This window comes from Sorex araneus, chromosome 5, assembly GCF_027595985.1.
Source record: "Sorex araneus isolate mSorAra2 chromosome 5, mSorAra2.pri, whole genome shotgun sequence".
NCBI lineage: Eukaryota > Metazoa > Chordata > Mammalia > Eulipotyphla > Soricidae > Sorex > Sorex araneus.
In genome coordinates, this window is record NC_073306.1 from 178,440,327 (window position 1) to 178,454,319 (window position 13,993).

The window sequence follows — 13,993 nt, forward strand, 5'->3', positions numbered from 1 at the left end:
GTAGTATGATCATTGATAGGTTTTGAAGAAAGAGCTGATGGCATTTGCTGATGGATTGGATATGTTATATGATGGATGAATCAAGGAGGTTGCCACATTTTTTTTCTCTCAGAATGGAAAAGATGAAGTTGCCACTTATTGAGATGGATTCACGGGTTGGGTGTTACACATGTTAAATCTGTAGATGTCTAAGGAGTGATAGAAGGTAGGCAGCTGATTATAAGGTCTGAAATCTAGCAATAAGAAATTGGCTAGCATTATAAATTAGCTAACATTATAAATTTAGGAATAATAATTCTGGTGATCATCAAGGCTTTGGTAATATTAGATGACATTACCACTGCCCCCCCCCCAAATGTGTTTAAATGGAGATGGGAAGCAATGTGAGATTACGCTCTGAGATAATTGCAGAAGTAAAGAGCAGGATCAGGGCAGAATTTTCTTCAAAGATCTTATTGAATAAACATATAAATCAAAGAATTATTCAAGGCCCAGAATGCAGATATTCCTGAGGCTACAGCCCCCGGCAGTTTCAGATAAGTCAGCTGACTCATGTTCACATCACTGAAGTCAAGAGTAGAATACGCTAATTGTCCAGAACTGCGTTATTTACCCATCATAAATCTGGGGAGGTTGGATTTATTCAAACACATTACATGAGCTTAGAGTTCCCATGGAAATTCCGGCTACTGTTACTAGCAATCACATGAATGGTTGTTGGGCAGTTGGGAGCAATACATGTTCCTCGCCAACAGGAATAGAATACTTCCTTTTAAGAGGAATGTCCCAGTGAGGACATTGCGGAGAGCAAGAAAACTAAATGCAGCCAATACCATGTGACATAAGACAGACAGGGTTGTGATGGAACTTTATGTATTTTTTCTTTTGGGGTCACACCCAGCAATGCACAGGGGTTACTCCTGGCTCATGCACTCAGGAATTACTCCTGGCGGTGCTTGGGGGACCATACAGGATGCTGGGAATAGAACCCTGGTCAGCCGCATGCAAGGCAAATGCCCTACCTGCTGTGCTATCGCTCCAGCCCCATGATGGAACTTTAGGAAGGAATATCTGATTTAAAGGGAGCATGAAAAGTATTTTCCAGAGGAAGTTTCAACCAAGTTTAGATTAAGAACAGTTGAAATCCAGCAAAGGGGGAAGGGTTTGATAAAGGAAGAGACAGCATATATAGTAATTAGAGGGCACAGAGCATATTCTGAAAACTCCAGTTCTGAGTAAGTGAAATGGTGAAGAGGAGATTGGTCTAGATAAGGGCCATAACATGAAGGAGGTTCTGCAATATTGTCTTCTTGCTAGCTGGCAGCTTCCATATTTCACTGTACTCCATTAGCTTTCAGGTGACTTGGAGACCTGGGGTAAAGTGGAGGATTGTTGATGTGTTTACGTGGTCATATTGATTTACAAAGTCGCCATCTTTTCTTTCTTCCTTGTATATGGCTGTCCTGTCCTCCTGCCCCTGAAGGTGATGGTGCCAACGATGTGAGCATGATCCAAGTTGCAGACATCGGAATAGGGATCTCAGGCCAAGAAGGCATGCAGGTGGGTGGATGTCATATATGCCCAAGTACCACGAACCTGAACTGTCTGGCCAGTGAGACTCCCTGGTTAGCTAAGGAGCTCGGTATAGAAAGTGTATCTGTTTATTTATTGATTATTTATCCATTACTTATCCAATGTATCTATGCATTCATTAGTTATTATTTACTGTCTAAGCATTGTGGTATTTTCCTGGGTTATTTTAGCTATGCAGTTTATTTTTTTAATTGAGCTTATCTAGCTGATAAGAATATACATTTTTAACTCCCAAATAACTGTTAATTTTGACATTGATGAGAGCTTCAGTATTTGGTTAAAGGACCTAAAGATAGTAAAGAGCGAGGAAGAAGGTTTTAGAGAATGAAAATGAAGGAGGTGGAAATTGTCTCATTCATATGACTATGTATGTAATATATGTTTGTGTATATGTGTGTATGTAGGGGAGTGTAATTTAGACACAAAACTCTGATAAAAACTTTTCAATCAGTCTGCTTTGTGTATATAAAGCAAATGAGTAAGAGGAAGGGTGGAATGTGAATTTTAGGGTTTCCCAGAGAATTATAAGACATGACATCCTGAGGAGTAATGAGGAATTCACATACCCATTCACCTGGTCCATTCTCCAGTTTATCAATTCCTGACTGCAATCCTTTTTAATCTTTTCCCCATTGAAGAAAGCAATACATTCTGTAGCACCCAGCATTCTTGCTAGAGGAGTTGTTTGCTAAGGGGAGCATAGTTGCTGAAATTGTATCATCAGTGCAAACCAAAAAGAATTCTTATTTATTTCTGGTTTGGGGGTGGAACACCTGAGACTGCTCAGGCCTTACTCCTGGCTCTGCACTCCGGGTTCACTCCTGGCAGTGTGGGGGACCATCGTGGGTGCTGGGGATTGAGCCTGCATTGGCTCTATTGAAAGCAAGTGCCTAGACCTCTACACTACCTCCAGCCCTGAGAGTTCTTCTTTCATACAGATCAAATGGAAGAAAAGCTGGGTAGTTACTCAAGGAAGTTCATAAGTTTCAGTATTCATTGGTGGTTTTTTTTTTTTTTCAGTTTTTTTGAGTTTGGATTTTTATTTGTTGTTATCTGGGGTTTGAGCAGCATGTAAGGTTGAGAACAGCAGTTCGACTCACCTGAGTCAAATGTACTGCAGATCAGGTCCCTTGTGCTATTTTTTTTTTTCTTTTTGGGTCACACCTGGCAATGTACAGGGGTTACTCCTGGCTCATGCACTCAGGAATTACTCCTGTTGGTGCTCCGGGGACCGTATGGGATGCTGGGAATCGAACACGGGTCAGCCACCTGCAAGGCAAACGCCCTACCCGCCGTGCTATTGCTCCAGCCCCACCTTGTGCTGTCCTAATGTGTACACTTTCCATTGTCTCTGCAGGCTGTGATGGCCAGTGACTTTGCTGTTTCTCAGTTTAAACATCTCAGCAAACTGCTGCTCGTCCATGGGCACTGGTGTTATACACGACTCTCCAACATGATTCTCTACTTTTTCTATAAAAATGTGGTATGTAGAACCAAGGAATGGGTTCCTTTCCCTCTCCTATCTCTCACTCGATGAGTATGGGATAAAGAGGAGATGCACAGGGTTAAACTACTTCCCTTATTATAATATTAGGAGCAGCCAGGAACACCTCTGCCACACTTGCAGAAATAATCTGAGAATATACTATGTTAGCTGCTGACAGCAAATTACTAGGCTTGTCCATCTGCTTGCATTTTCTATTCCCTGTGCATTAAAATTCAATTAAGCCGTGTCAGGTTCATTTAAAATCCAATTTTTGACCTTCCACAAGAAGGTTGTGGCAAGCAGAATTATGAAATCTTTAATGTTATCTGTCAGGAGAAAATGAAAAGCTTTGCTTCTATTTTATAGGAGATGACAAAAAAAATATCTCTGGTTCTCAAATTGATGTCCTTCGTGGTGTACTAGAGACATAGATACAGAAGAAAACCCAGTAGAAGGCCATAGCCTATAGCTGACTAACACTCAGAGATAAAATATTTTCTAGTAAGCCCAGAAAATGTATTTGTACCTGGTAGTTATTTGATGTTCAAGGAACACTAGTGTGATTAAGTCATTCCTAAAAGGACAGAATTTGATGAGAAGTCCTGGCTTCTCATCTTTGGGATATCATGCAAATTCCAGCATCCTCTTTTGTCAATACAAGATGACTCATTTCATTTCTTCTCTTTTAGATGGGGTGTTGATGTAGTTAAGTCATGAATATTAGACTCATTTAAGTTTTATTTTAAAGTCTATAGGTAGCACGCTAGTCATAAACATAAATTTATACCCTACTCTTTTGACATGCTATCCTTCATAGGATTGAAATAACATTAATTTAATTTCTTTTCAGCAACTTCACCCCAGATGGGGGTGGGATATTTGTCGTGTAACAGTTTCTCCTGCAGCATAGTACACTGCGTCTGTAATTCACTCATAGATATTAGCACATTTAAAGGTTTGATAAAAACTTAGAGACTTTTCAAAGGTATTTGGAAAGATATAATGTCTCTGGGTTCAGGATTTAAGGGAAAGCATTTACAATTCCAGGACGGGGAGTTAAGGATCAAACTCAGGGGCATCAAACATGAGAAGCATGAACTCTCCCACGGAGCAGTACTTATTTCAGGCTCAAATGTCTCCCATTTACATTCTGAGTCTGCCATATATTAGCCAAGTCACTTTGGGAATATTCTTTAGACTGGTCACAGATTTCTTCCTGTAAAAATGGGGAGAAAGCTAGAATTCTCCAGCTGTTATATAGATGAAATGAATTCTTTTGAAACTCTTTGAATGGGACTGGGAGCTAATACAACAGTTAGTGTACATGCCTTTTTTGAGGCCAAACTAGGTTTTATACGTAGTTTTAACTCTTTAAAAAGTGCTCATCAACAATAGGAAGTGGTAGGTGATAGGTTTCTGTGTCAACATTCTAAAACTGGAACAATAAAAAACTACCACATTTGTTTATTTGTTTATTTTGGCTTTGGGGGTCACACCCAGCAATGTTCAGGGGTTACTCCTGGCTCTGCACTCAGGAATCATTCCTGGCGGTGCTCGGGGGAACCATATGGGATGCCGGGGAGCCAACCCGGGTCAGACACGTGCAGGTCAAACACTCTACTTGTTGTACTATTGCTCTGGTCCCTGCCATGTTTATTTTTGAATCACACTCTACTCTCTGCTCAGGGATCACTCCTGACAGGGCTTGGGGGACCATACAGAGACCCAGGGATCAAGGTGGATGCAAGGCAAGGACCCCACCCACCATGCTATCACTTTAGCCCTGCAATAAAAGTGTGTTCTATACAGAAAGAAGCTGAGGTCACACCATTCAAATGGGCTATGTATGGCATGTACAATCCTAGCACATTTTGCTGTGTCTAAGATGCAAATGTTCTTCTTTGTGTCCCTAGGCGTATGTGAACCTCCTTTTCTGGTACCAGTTCTTTTGTGGGTTTTCAGGAACATCCATGACTGACTATTGGGTTTTGATCTTCTTCAACCTCCTTTTCACCTCTGCGCCTCCTGTCATCTATGGTGTTTTGGAGAAAGATGTATCTGCAGAGACCCTCATGCAACTGCCTGAGCTGTACAAGAGTGGTCAGAAATCAGAGGTAGGAGGCAAAACCATGATGCTTAGACTGACACGCAGCCATCACCCACACTGGGCATCTTCCCACCAGCCCACCTCAAAGAATGTGGGACGTTCAGAATAATCTACAACTATCCGGATTCTCTGCTGTTCTCAAAGGTGTCTGCATATACCACGGACAAACACTTGGGTCACTTGTTTCTAAGAAAAAACACAAGGAAAATCAGGAAAGACCTTCTGGGTTTGTAAGAAGGAAATCCAGCATTTAGATGCCTGCATAGCTAGCATTTACTCAATGCCAGTGTGCCATCGATCATGAGAACTTACCATGCTCTGTGCTATTTATCTTCATAAAAACACTTTGACAGAGACCCTAGGTGAAGTATATGACTAAAGTGGCTGTGTGTTTTCCAAAAATTTCACATACACATATACATATATATATATATATACATATGTATATGTGTGTGAGTGTGTGTGTGCGTGTGTGTGTGTGTGTGTGTGTGTGTGTGTGTGTAATCAGAGCTGGGACATGAGATCTCAGTTATTGTAACCCTATGTGAGAGTATAATGTTTCACCTCTACTATCAGGCAATATAAGGAAGTGATCTAAAGGGCTTCCTTTCCTTGGAGCCATGCCTTTTCACTACATACTAATCTCTAGTCTACTGGTCTACCTCTGCTTTTGGATTTTTGTTTCTACCTTGCTGTATATCTTTAGATCCCACCTATGAGAGAGATCTTTCCATATCTATCCCTTTTATTCTGACTGACTTCATTCAGCATAATATCCTTCTATTCCATCTATATTGATGAAAATTGCATAATTTTATTCTCAGTGCTGCATAGTATTCCATTCTGTATATATACCACACTCTTCTTTATCCATTCATCTATAATTGAGCATTTGGGTTACTTCTATATATTTACTATTGTACTAAATGCAGTGATGAACATATGTGTACATTTATCATTTAGATGGTTTGTGGTTTTGGGATAGATGCTAAGAAATGGTATTGCAGGAGTTCTATTCCTATTTTTTTGAGAAATCTCCATATTACTTTCCATAGAGGTTGAACCAGAGGATATTTATACCAACAGTGGATGAGGGTTCCTTTCTCACCACAACTCCCAACATGGACTATTTCAAGATTTTTTTAAATGTGCCATTCTCACAGGCATAAGATCAATACCTAAGGAATTTAGAACATATTTTTTTTAACTAATAAAATGGAAATTAGAGTAAAGCCTTGCTATGTTATGGAAAATAGATTAGTTGTGGACAGATTAAGCTATTAACTTTGTATAATTTCAGACTACATTCTGATCTTTTACAATTCTAAAAAGTAAAATAATTTCACATTACTTAATCCCTACAGGGACTCCTTTAATACTCTACTATGTCAGCTGTATCACTGTATTACTGTCAACCCATTGCTCATTGATTCGCTTGAGTGGGCACCAATAACATTTTCATTGTGAGACTTGTTACTGGTTTTGGCATATCGAATATGCCATGGGTAGCTTGCCAGGCTCTGCTGTGCGGGCAGGATACTCTCGGTAGCTTGCTGGGCTCTCCGAGAGGGGCAGAGGAATCAAACCCGGGTCAGCTGCATGCAAGGTGAACGCCCTACCCGCTGTGCTATCGCTCCAGCCCTATTTAAAAAAATTTTTTTTAAAACTCCATGTTTAATTGAGTGGCACATAAAAATAACTCTTCTTTCAAAACTTTATTTATTTATATGTTATATTTTTATTGTTTTAATGTATCACCTTTGCTTCTTGGAACTAAAAGACTAAAACAGTTCTACATGACAAAAGAAAAGACTCTGCTTTCAGGGGTCAGTGCTGGTGGTGCAAGAGAATAAAATAAGACTAAGGATATGTGAATGAAAGACTAGTTCAGGAATATGATGCAAAGGTTGTCACTTTTGTCCAGGGGAGGCACCACTAATAAGCCACAGCACTCTATCCTGCTGAGACTAAGTGTAGCCTCAGCACTCCCACACACATTACCATTCGATCAGAGCTGGCTCTTGTTTAAAAACCTTTCTTCAAGTCCTTTCCAATTGCCTACTTGATTTTTCTTACCTTCCTTTTAAGTTTTTTCATTTTTTTTTGTTTTTTATTTTTTTATTTTTTGGTCAAGAGTGGTTTAGCACTTCTTATATTAGAATAGTTTATGAAGCCAAGAAGTCTTGGTTGAGTTCCTATTATGTACTAAGCCCTGTTTTAATAGGAATATCTGAATATCTGAAAGTACTTTCTCAAAGATTGTAGCACTGTAGCACTGCCATCCCGTTGTTCATCGATTTGCTCGAGTAATGTCTGCATTACTCGAGCAAATTACTGGGCACCAGTAATGTCTCCATTTGTTGTTACTGTTTTTGGCATATCGAATACATCACAAGTAGCTTGCCAGGCTCTGCCATGCGGGCGGGATACTCTGGGTAGCTTGCCAGGCTCTTAGAGAGGGACAGAGGAATTCATCCTAGCTAGGCAAACGCCCTACCCACTGTGCTATCGCTCCAGTCCTGTTTAGTCATGGAAATAAAATTCTTCAAAAATCCCACTCTTAATCAAAGGAAGTCGGAAGTTATACAAGTGTTAAGCTCCAGACCTGCCCTCGTGATGTAAATCAAAAGAGAGAAAGAGGAGCCCTTCCTGATTTTCTTTCCCCACTGGTGAAGTCATCTCATTTGGACTTCCACTGCTTTGTGCAAATTCCATCTGTTGTGTGAGTGACGGAATGAAGGAATGCCGCTCTCCCAGGGAACCAGAAGTAAGGCCTGCCTCATACTCTTCCTTGCCTTGGCCTTCTCCCGTGTTATCTGACTCTCTCCAATATCTGTTTCAATTTCAGGCATACTCACCTCTTACCTTCTGGATCACCTTGTTGGATGCCTTTTATCAGAGCCTGGTCTGCTTCTTTGTGCCTTACTTTGTGAGTCCTTGTTCACTCAAAGTATTTTTTATTAACAGTGTATCTTTGAACTTGTTCAACTTCTGAATCAACGTATTATAAACTACTCATATAATCATGTTGTTGACTGATTAAATGATAACTGCTTTCCAAAATCGATTAGATTTGCAAACAAGTACCTTGTTAAGTTCTCTTTTTTAGCCTTGTTGCGCTTTTGTCAGGTCATTTTGATAAGTGGCTTGAATAAAATGGAAAGTCTGGCCGTACAATTAGGTAAGTCCTATCAAAAAGGCAGAATCAGAGTGTGATGGCTAGTATTAATGAGTTCCGGCCTAATTCTACTAGGATTGCGAAGAAAAATATTATATTGAACCCCATGTAAGTAGTCTTACCAAATTTTTTATTAAAAAGTAAACAAACTTGTTTTATGGGCAAAGACTAGAGGAATGTGACTAAAGAATATGCAAAAGAAAATTAAAAACTTAGACCAGTACTAGGCATAAAGCTGCATTGACATAGTTACCACAACTTCCCCAGAAGAAAATTAATCAGAAGTTCTTTGATCAGAAACAACCAAAATAGAAGCAATTAGCTTGATCACTACGTCAACAAAGTTGCAGTATTGGGCCAAAGAGATAGTGCAAGCTGAAGGGACTTGCTCCCGTTCACCTGATCTCAATCCCGAGCACCACGTCATCCCGTTGCTCATCGATTTGTTCGAGCAGGCACCAATAACGTCTCTCATTGAGAGACTTATTGTTACTGTTTTTGGCATATCCAATACACACGGGTAGCTTGCCAGGCTCTGCTGCACGGGCTTGATACTCTCGGTAGCTTGCCGGGCTCTCCAAGAGGGACGGAGGAATCAAACTCGGGTCAGCTGCGTGAAAGGCAAACGCCCAACCACTGTGCTATTGCTCCAGCCTGAGCACCACGTAGAGTCTCTTAATTATGGCCAAGAGTGACCCTATAGCACACAAGCCCTGAGCACTACTGGGTCTGGCCCCAACCTCCCGCCCCCAACCCCACCTCCCTGCCCAATAAATAAGTTAATAAATAAAACTGCAGTATTAAGAAAGAGTGAAAATGTTGATAGTCTTTAAATTATTTTAGTGTAACCAACCAGAATACTTTGGGCTTATTGTCTATCAAGAGGAATGGAGATTAAGTAGTCTGCAGTATCTTTAGAAGAAAGTGCTTAAAATTATTTAAAAAATTTTAAAAACTTGGGGCCGGAGAGATAGTGCAGCAGATAATGCACTTGCCTTGCACTTGGCCAACTTAACACCTGCAGGAGTTATCCCTGAACGCAGAACCAGGAGTAAGTCTTGGACACTCTTGGGTGTTGCCTCAAAACACAAAAGCAAAGAGCTATAAAACATTGTCATTTGAGAAAAACTGCAAGTACTTTACAGCATACAGTAGAAGAGCAGGAGGTACTTATTAGCAGGGATGTAGAGTTGGTAGACCCACAAGAATTACAGTTCTGTCTGCAGCCCTGTTAAATGGAACACATTTGATACTTATTTATGCTGTCAAGTGCTAGAAAGGTTCCAGTTTCCTTTGAGTAAAAGATTCCAGGAGGATGATTTATGATAAAGGATGAAAAGGCATTCTCCCTGAAAAATTCAGATTAGATGGCCTATTTAGGAAGGAGTCCGTCCACTTTTCTGGAAACTCAAATTTATCCTCCACGATCAGTGGCAGGAACACTGCAGAAGAGACTAAATCCTCAGGTGAGCTCTAGAGTAAAGTGATGACAGCACGCTGAGCGCCCAAGATCACCTGCTCTTGTCCTGTTTGTAGACCTACCAGGGCTCCGACATTGACATCTTTACCTTTGGAAACCCCCTGAACACAGCTGCTCTGTTCATCATCCTGCTCCATCTGGTCATTGAGAGCAAGAGCTTGGTGAGTGGCTTCCCTGCCTCTGAAGTAGCTGGAAACTCCTTGCGTTTGGATAAATGTCTCCTATTAGTGACCTTGCCAAGCCCTTCCTCCCCGCGGGACAACTGGCAATGTAAAGAGTGATGAGCCTGTGAATGAAGGATGATCCTTGGCTGAGCTTGTAGATTTGTGGGTTGCCATTATGGTGAGGTGGATGTGCAGCCAAGAAAGTGGAAACCTCCTATTGGGTCCCCTTAGAGTCATATCCATGGCAGATGATTCATGGGGATATGAGCAGGGCTGGGGAAACAATTATCCTCCAGTGACCTGCATTCTGCAAAGCCAAACTGATACAATTCAACTGAAACAAACAAACAAAAACAGGATGGGGAGTTCTGTCTCATCACAGAGCTACCCATATTTTCCTTTTAAAACAGATCATAAATATATTTGTTCTTCTTTAGTTAAAACCCTTCTGTGGTTTCCTTTGTACTTCGAGTAAAGTCTGAAAGCCCTACGGTGCCGTGTGAGACTTTATAAACAGACACACTTTTCTCTCTAGAGTTAATTCTACTTATCCCTGGGCTGGGACTACACACTTTTTTTTTCTTTCTGTTTCTCAGACACATTGAACTCATTATTACATCAGATTCTTAGCATTATTCTTCTTGAATCCCTGCACTGCCTTATCTAGCTCCAATGTTATTTTAGGTATTAGGAAAAATAGTATTTCCTCAGAGCCCTTCCCTAACCATCCATTTTCTCACACCATCCTCTGGTTTGAATTCATAGCTCTGATAATGATATTATTTTTCACATAACAATATCATCATCTAAGACTTGTTTATCTTGTGCGTTAACTATAAAATTTTTGAGGACTGAATTTATGCATATTTTGTTATTACTGTGTGTTGGTACCTAGCATAAGACTCAGGCACATTATGACTAAAAAAAAATTTTAATTGATAAATAAATGAATAAAGATCTAACTAATGTTTGGCTGTATTTACCATCCTGATAGTGAAAACAGGAATAGCTGAGCGAGGGCAGAGTTTTGAATATTATAATAAGTTACATGATAAAATTATTTATGACTATTAGTAATTATAATGATTTGTTTTGTATAGCAAGACTGAATATTTTTGTATCACTTTTTTTATTTACGGTCTGCTATAACTATATTGTACTAGTGTATAGCGTAGCATAAAATATTCTTATCTGCAAAAACCACATCGGTAAAGTAAAAGGAATTCTAAACCTAAAATAGTTGGGATTGTTTTGATATCTCTGTGATTTAATATTTCAGTACTTGTGTCAGTGCTGTGGGTTACTGCCCCCAGGAAGTCATAGGTTATGATATTTATTAATATGTCAGTTTGGGTCCCTGGGTTATGAGCAACAACAATTGCTTCTGGCTAACCTGAGCAAATCGAAGTGTTACTAAAAGTAAGTTGGAGAACCATGGTAATATGAAAAAAAAAAAAAGGAAAACTTTCAGAGGAAGTAGAGTGTGTCTTGAGATCCAGGGAGCAGAGACTAACGGGCAGTGTGTCTGGGTAATACTCTGGTCTGAGTTGACTCCAGGCATTTTCTATCAGCTCTGCCTTAATTGGGCTCTGACTGTTGACTCCTGTGATGGAATTCTGTTTCTTTAGTTCTAGTCATAGTCCTTTGCTCAGGAAGAATATTTTGCCAAGATTCCTTGGCCAATATTTTTGCACGGAGGGCTGCTCATCCTCACCAAGCAGAGCAGGAGCGAAAGCTAGGTTCTAGGAAAACAGTAACTGCCACAGGAGGCCTGGACTTGATGTCTGACACTGCATGGTCCTTTAAGCACCATCAGTCGTGACCCTTGAGCACAGAGCTAGGACTTGCCTCTGAGCATTGCCAGGTGAGGTTCAAAAAAAGAACTAAAAAAAATTCAGTCTTAGGACTCTTGGGACGATATCTACCATGTGAGATAAAGAGAATGGGGAACATTGGATCTTGTTTGAAAACTATAGTCCTAGGAAATAAAACCATAATAAAAGTAGTACTTCAAAAAGGATAATGTGTAGCCAGTATACTGTACCTCCTGTTTTTGCTGGTCCTGTATACTACATAATAGTAAATACTACATAATACTGAATACTACATATGATGAGGATGATGGTTCTCTTTTCATACTTTGGAATATTTCAAAATGGAAGTCAGCCTGCAGAGATTCCACTCTATCATAATTATTCTTGCTAATTTCCCTTTGTAATAATGATAGATCAGAGCCATTAGACCCTGCTAGCATGACAGGTAATGGTGACATTCTACTTAAGGTAGTGATCTGCTTCTTTAATTGTAAATTAAATTCTAAACGAAATTCTAAGTTACTTCATTAGAGAGTAATTCAACGTAAAGAAACCTACTATTTCAAGCTATACATGAATGTGAAGGTGGCTGGGATTAGTACCACAGAGATTTATTTCTGGTTCTGTAAGTTAGCTGAGGCTGTAGATAATTCTAGAGTTCTTGTCCTCTGAGAGATAGCTCTGTAATTTGGGGAGTGTCTTGTAGCTAGCTGTACCATGCGGAATTGTCCCCACGGGGAACTTCTTGCTTAGCAAGAAATGAAAGAAGACAACACAGAAGTGGATACTGCATGAGCACTGGCACACTAGCTCTCCAGGCCTCCAGTGTAGAATTTGTACCTGCCCTTTCATTAACATCATTCATGGTCAAAGCAAGTTATTTGACCATCTTTGATTCCAAGCAGGTGAGGAAATGTAGTCCTGCTAAATACTTGGTAAGTGATGAAAGTAGGAATATTAGTGAATGACTGTGAATGGATACAGTTTGAGATTCAATGAATTAAGATATTCTCTAAATGAAAAAATGGACCAATGTGAGACTATATGAAAAAAAAAGGGAGAAACCCCACAATCCTCAGGGTGGATGGACACCATGGAATGAACGAGTCATCTGGATTACCTTTGTGCATTTGACTTCATCTTATAGAAGTAAATAATGATATAGATATTTGCAAAAGATGCTCATCTTCAGTTTTCTGTTCCTCTTGTCTTACAGACTTGGATCCATGTGTTGGTCATCACCGGTAGCATCGTGTCTTACTTTTTCTTTGCCTTGGCTTTTGGAGCCATGTGTGTTACTTGCAACCCACCATCTAACCCCTACTGGGTTATGCAGAAGCACATGCTGGATCCAATGTTCTATTTAGTTTGCATCCTCACAACCTGTGTTGCTCTTCTGCCCAGGTAGAGTATTTGTTTCGTAACCCAGAGCCAAAACAATCCTTGGGCTTAGAATTCTTCAAGCAGCAAGTAAGATGAGATGGCGATACTCCTCTTTAGCAGTAGAGAAGCCAGGTTCCGTATTCTTTAAATTAATATTGTCAACTATTTTGCTAGAGAACCAAAGTGGCTTAACCAAACTGGTAGATTTCCTTCTCTCATGGAAAACTCTAGCCTGGTTGGTCAACTGCAGAAGTTAAGGCAGCTTTGCTTTCCAAGGTTATCCAAGGACTAGATCTTTTCCTTTCTCTATGCTTTGGTTCTGCCATCACCCAAGGGTGTTACCATCATCTGCATGAATGAAGATGACTCACCATCAGTAAATCCATATCCCTGCAGGTGGGAGTGAAAATTGAAAATAGAGGACAAACACCCCCGTCTTGCAATGGATGATTCAGAAGTTGCACACATCATTACTCATGTCCCACTAAGTAGAATGTATAGAAAGATACAGTCTGAGTGGCTAAAATTTGGGAGTCTCTAAAGAGAAGGGGAAAATGAGTACTGAGAGACAAGTAGCAGTTTCCCATATAACCTGTGAATTCTGACAGCTTCATAGTTGCCCTCCCTTAGCTTACTTTCTGTCACCCTGCCCATTTCAGTTAACTTGGTTTCTAATATGGGATAGAAATGGCTGAGAAGAATGGATTTTTTTTTAATGTTTTTTGCTTATTTGCTTGCTTGCTTACTTATTTATTTGGGGCCAACTATGCTCAGACTTATTCCTAGCT

At 40.1% G+C, this 13,993-nt stretch overlaps 1 protein-coding gene across 1 annotated transcript in view; it reads left to right on the forward strand.

Moving 5' to 3' along the window:
* ATP10D (ATPase phospholipid transporting 10D (putative)) overlaps positions 1-13,993 on the forward strand; it is a 114,752-nt gene that overhangs the window by 94,653 nt on the left and 6,106 nt on the right. The window contains exons 18-23 of the mRNA XM_055140494.1: positions 1,484-1,560; positions 2,951-3,076; positions 4,993-5,193; positions 8,035-8,115; positions 9,901-10,005; positions 13,039-13,226. Coding sequence (XP_054996469.1) covers positions 1,484-1,560; positions 2,951-3,076; positions 4,993-5,193; positions 8,035-8,115; positions 9,901-10,005; positions 13,039-13,226 — 778 coding nt within the window. The remainder of the gene's footprint in view (positions 1-1,483; positions 1,561-2,950; positions 3,077-4,992; positions 5,194-8,034; positions 8,116-9,900; positions 10,006-13,038; positions 13,227-13,993) is intronic.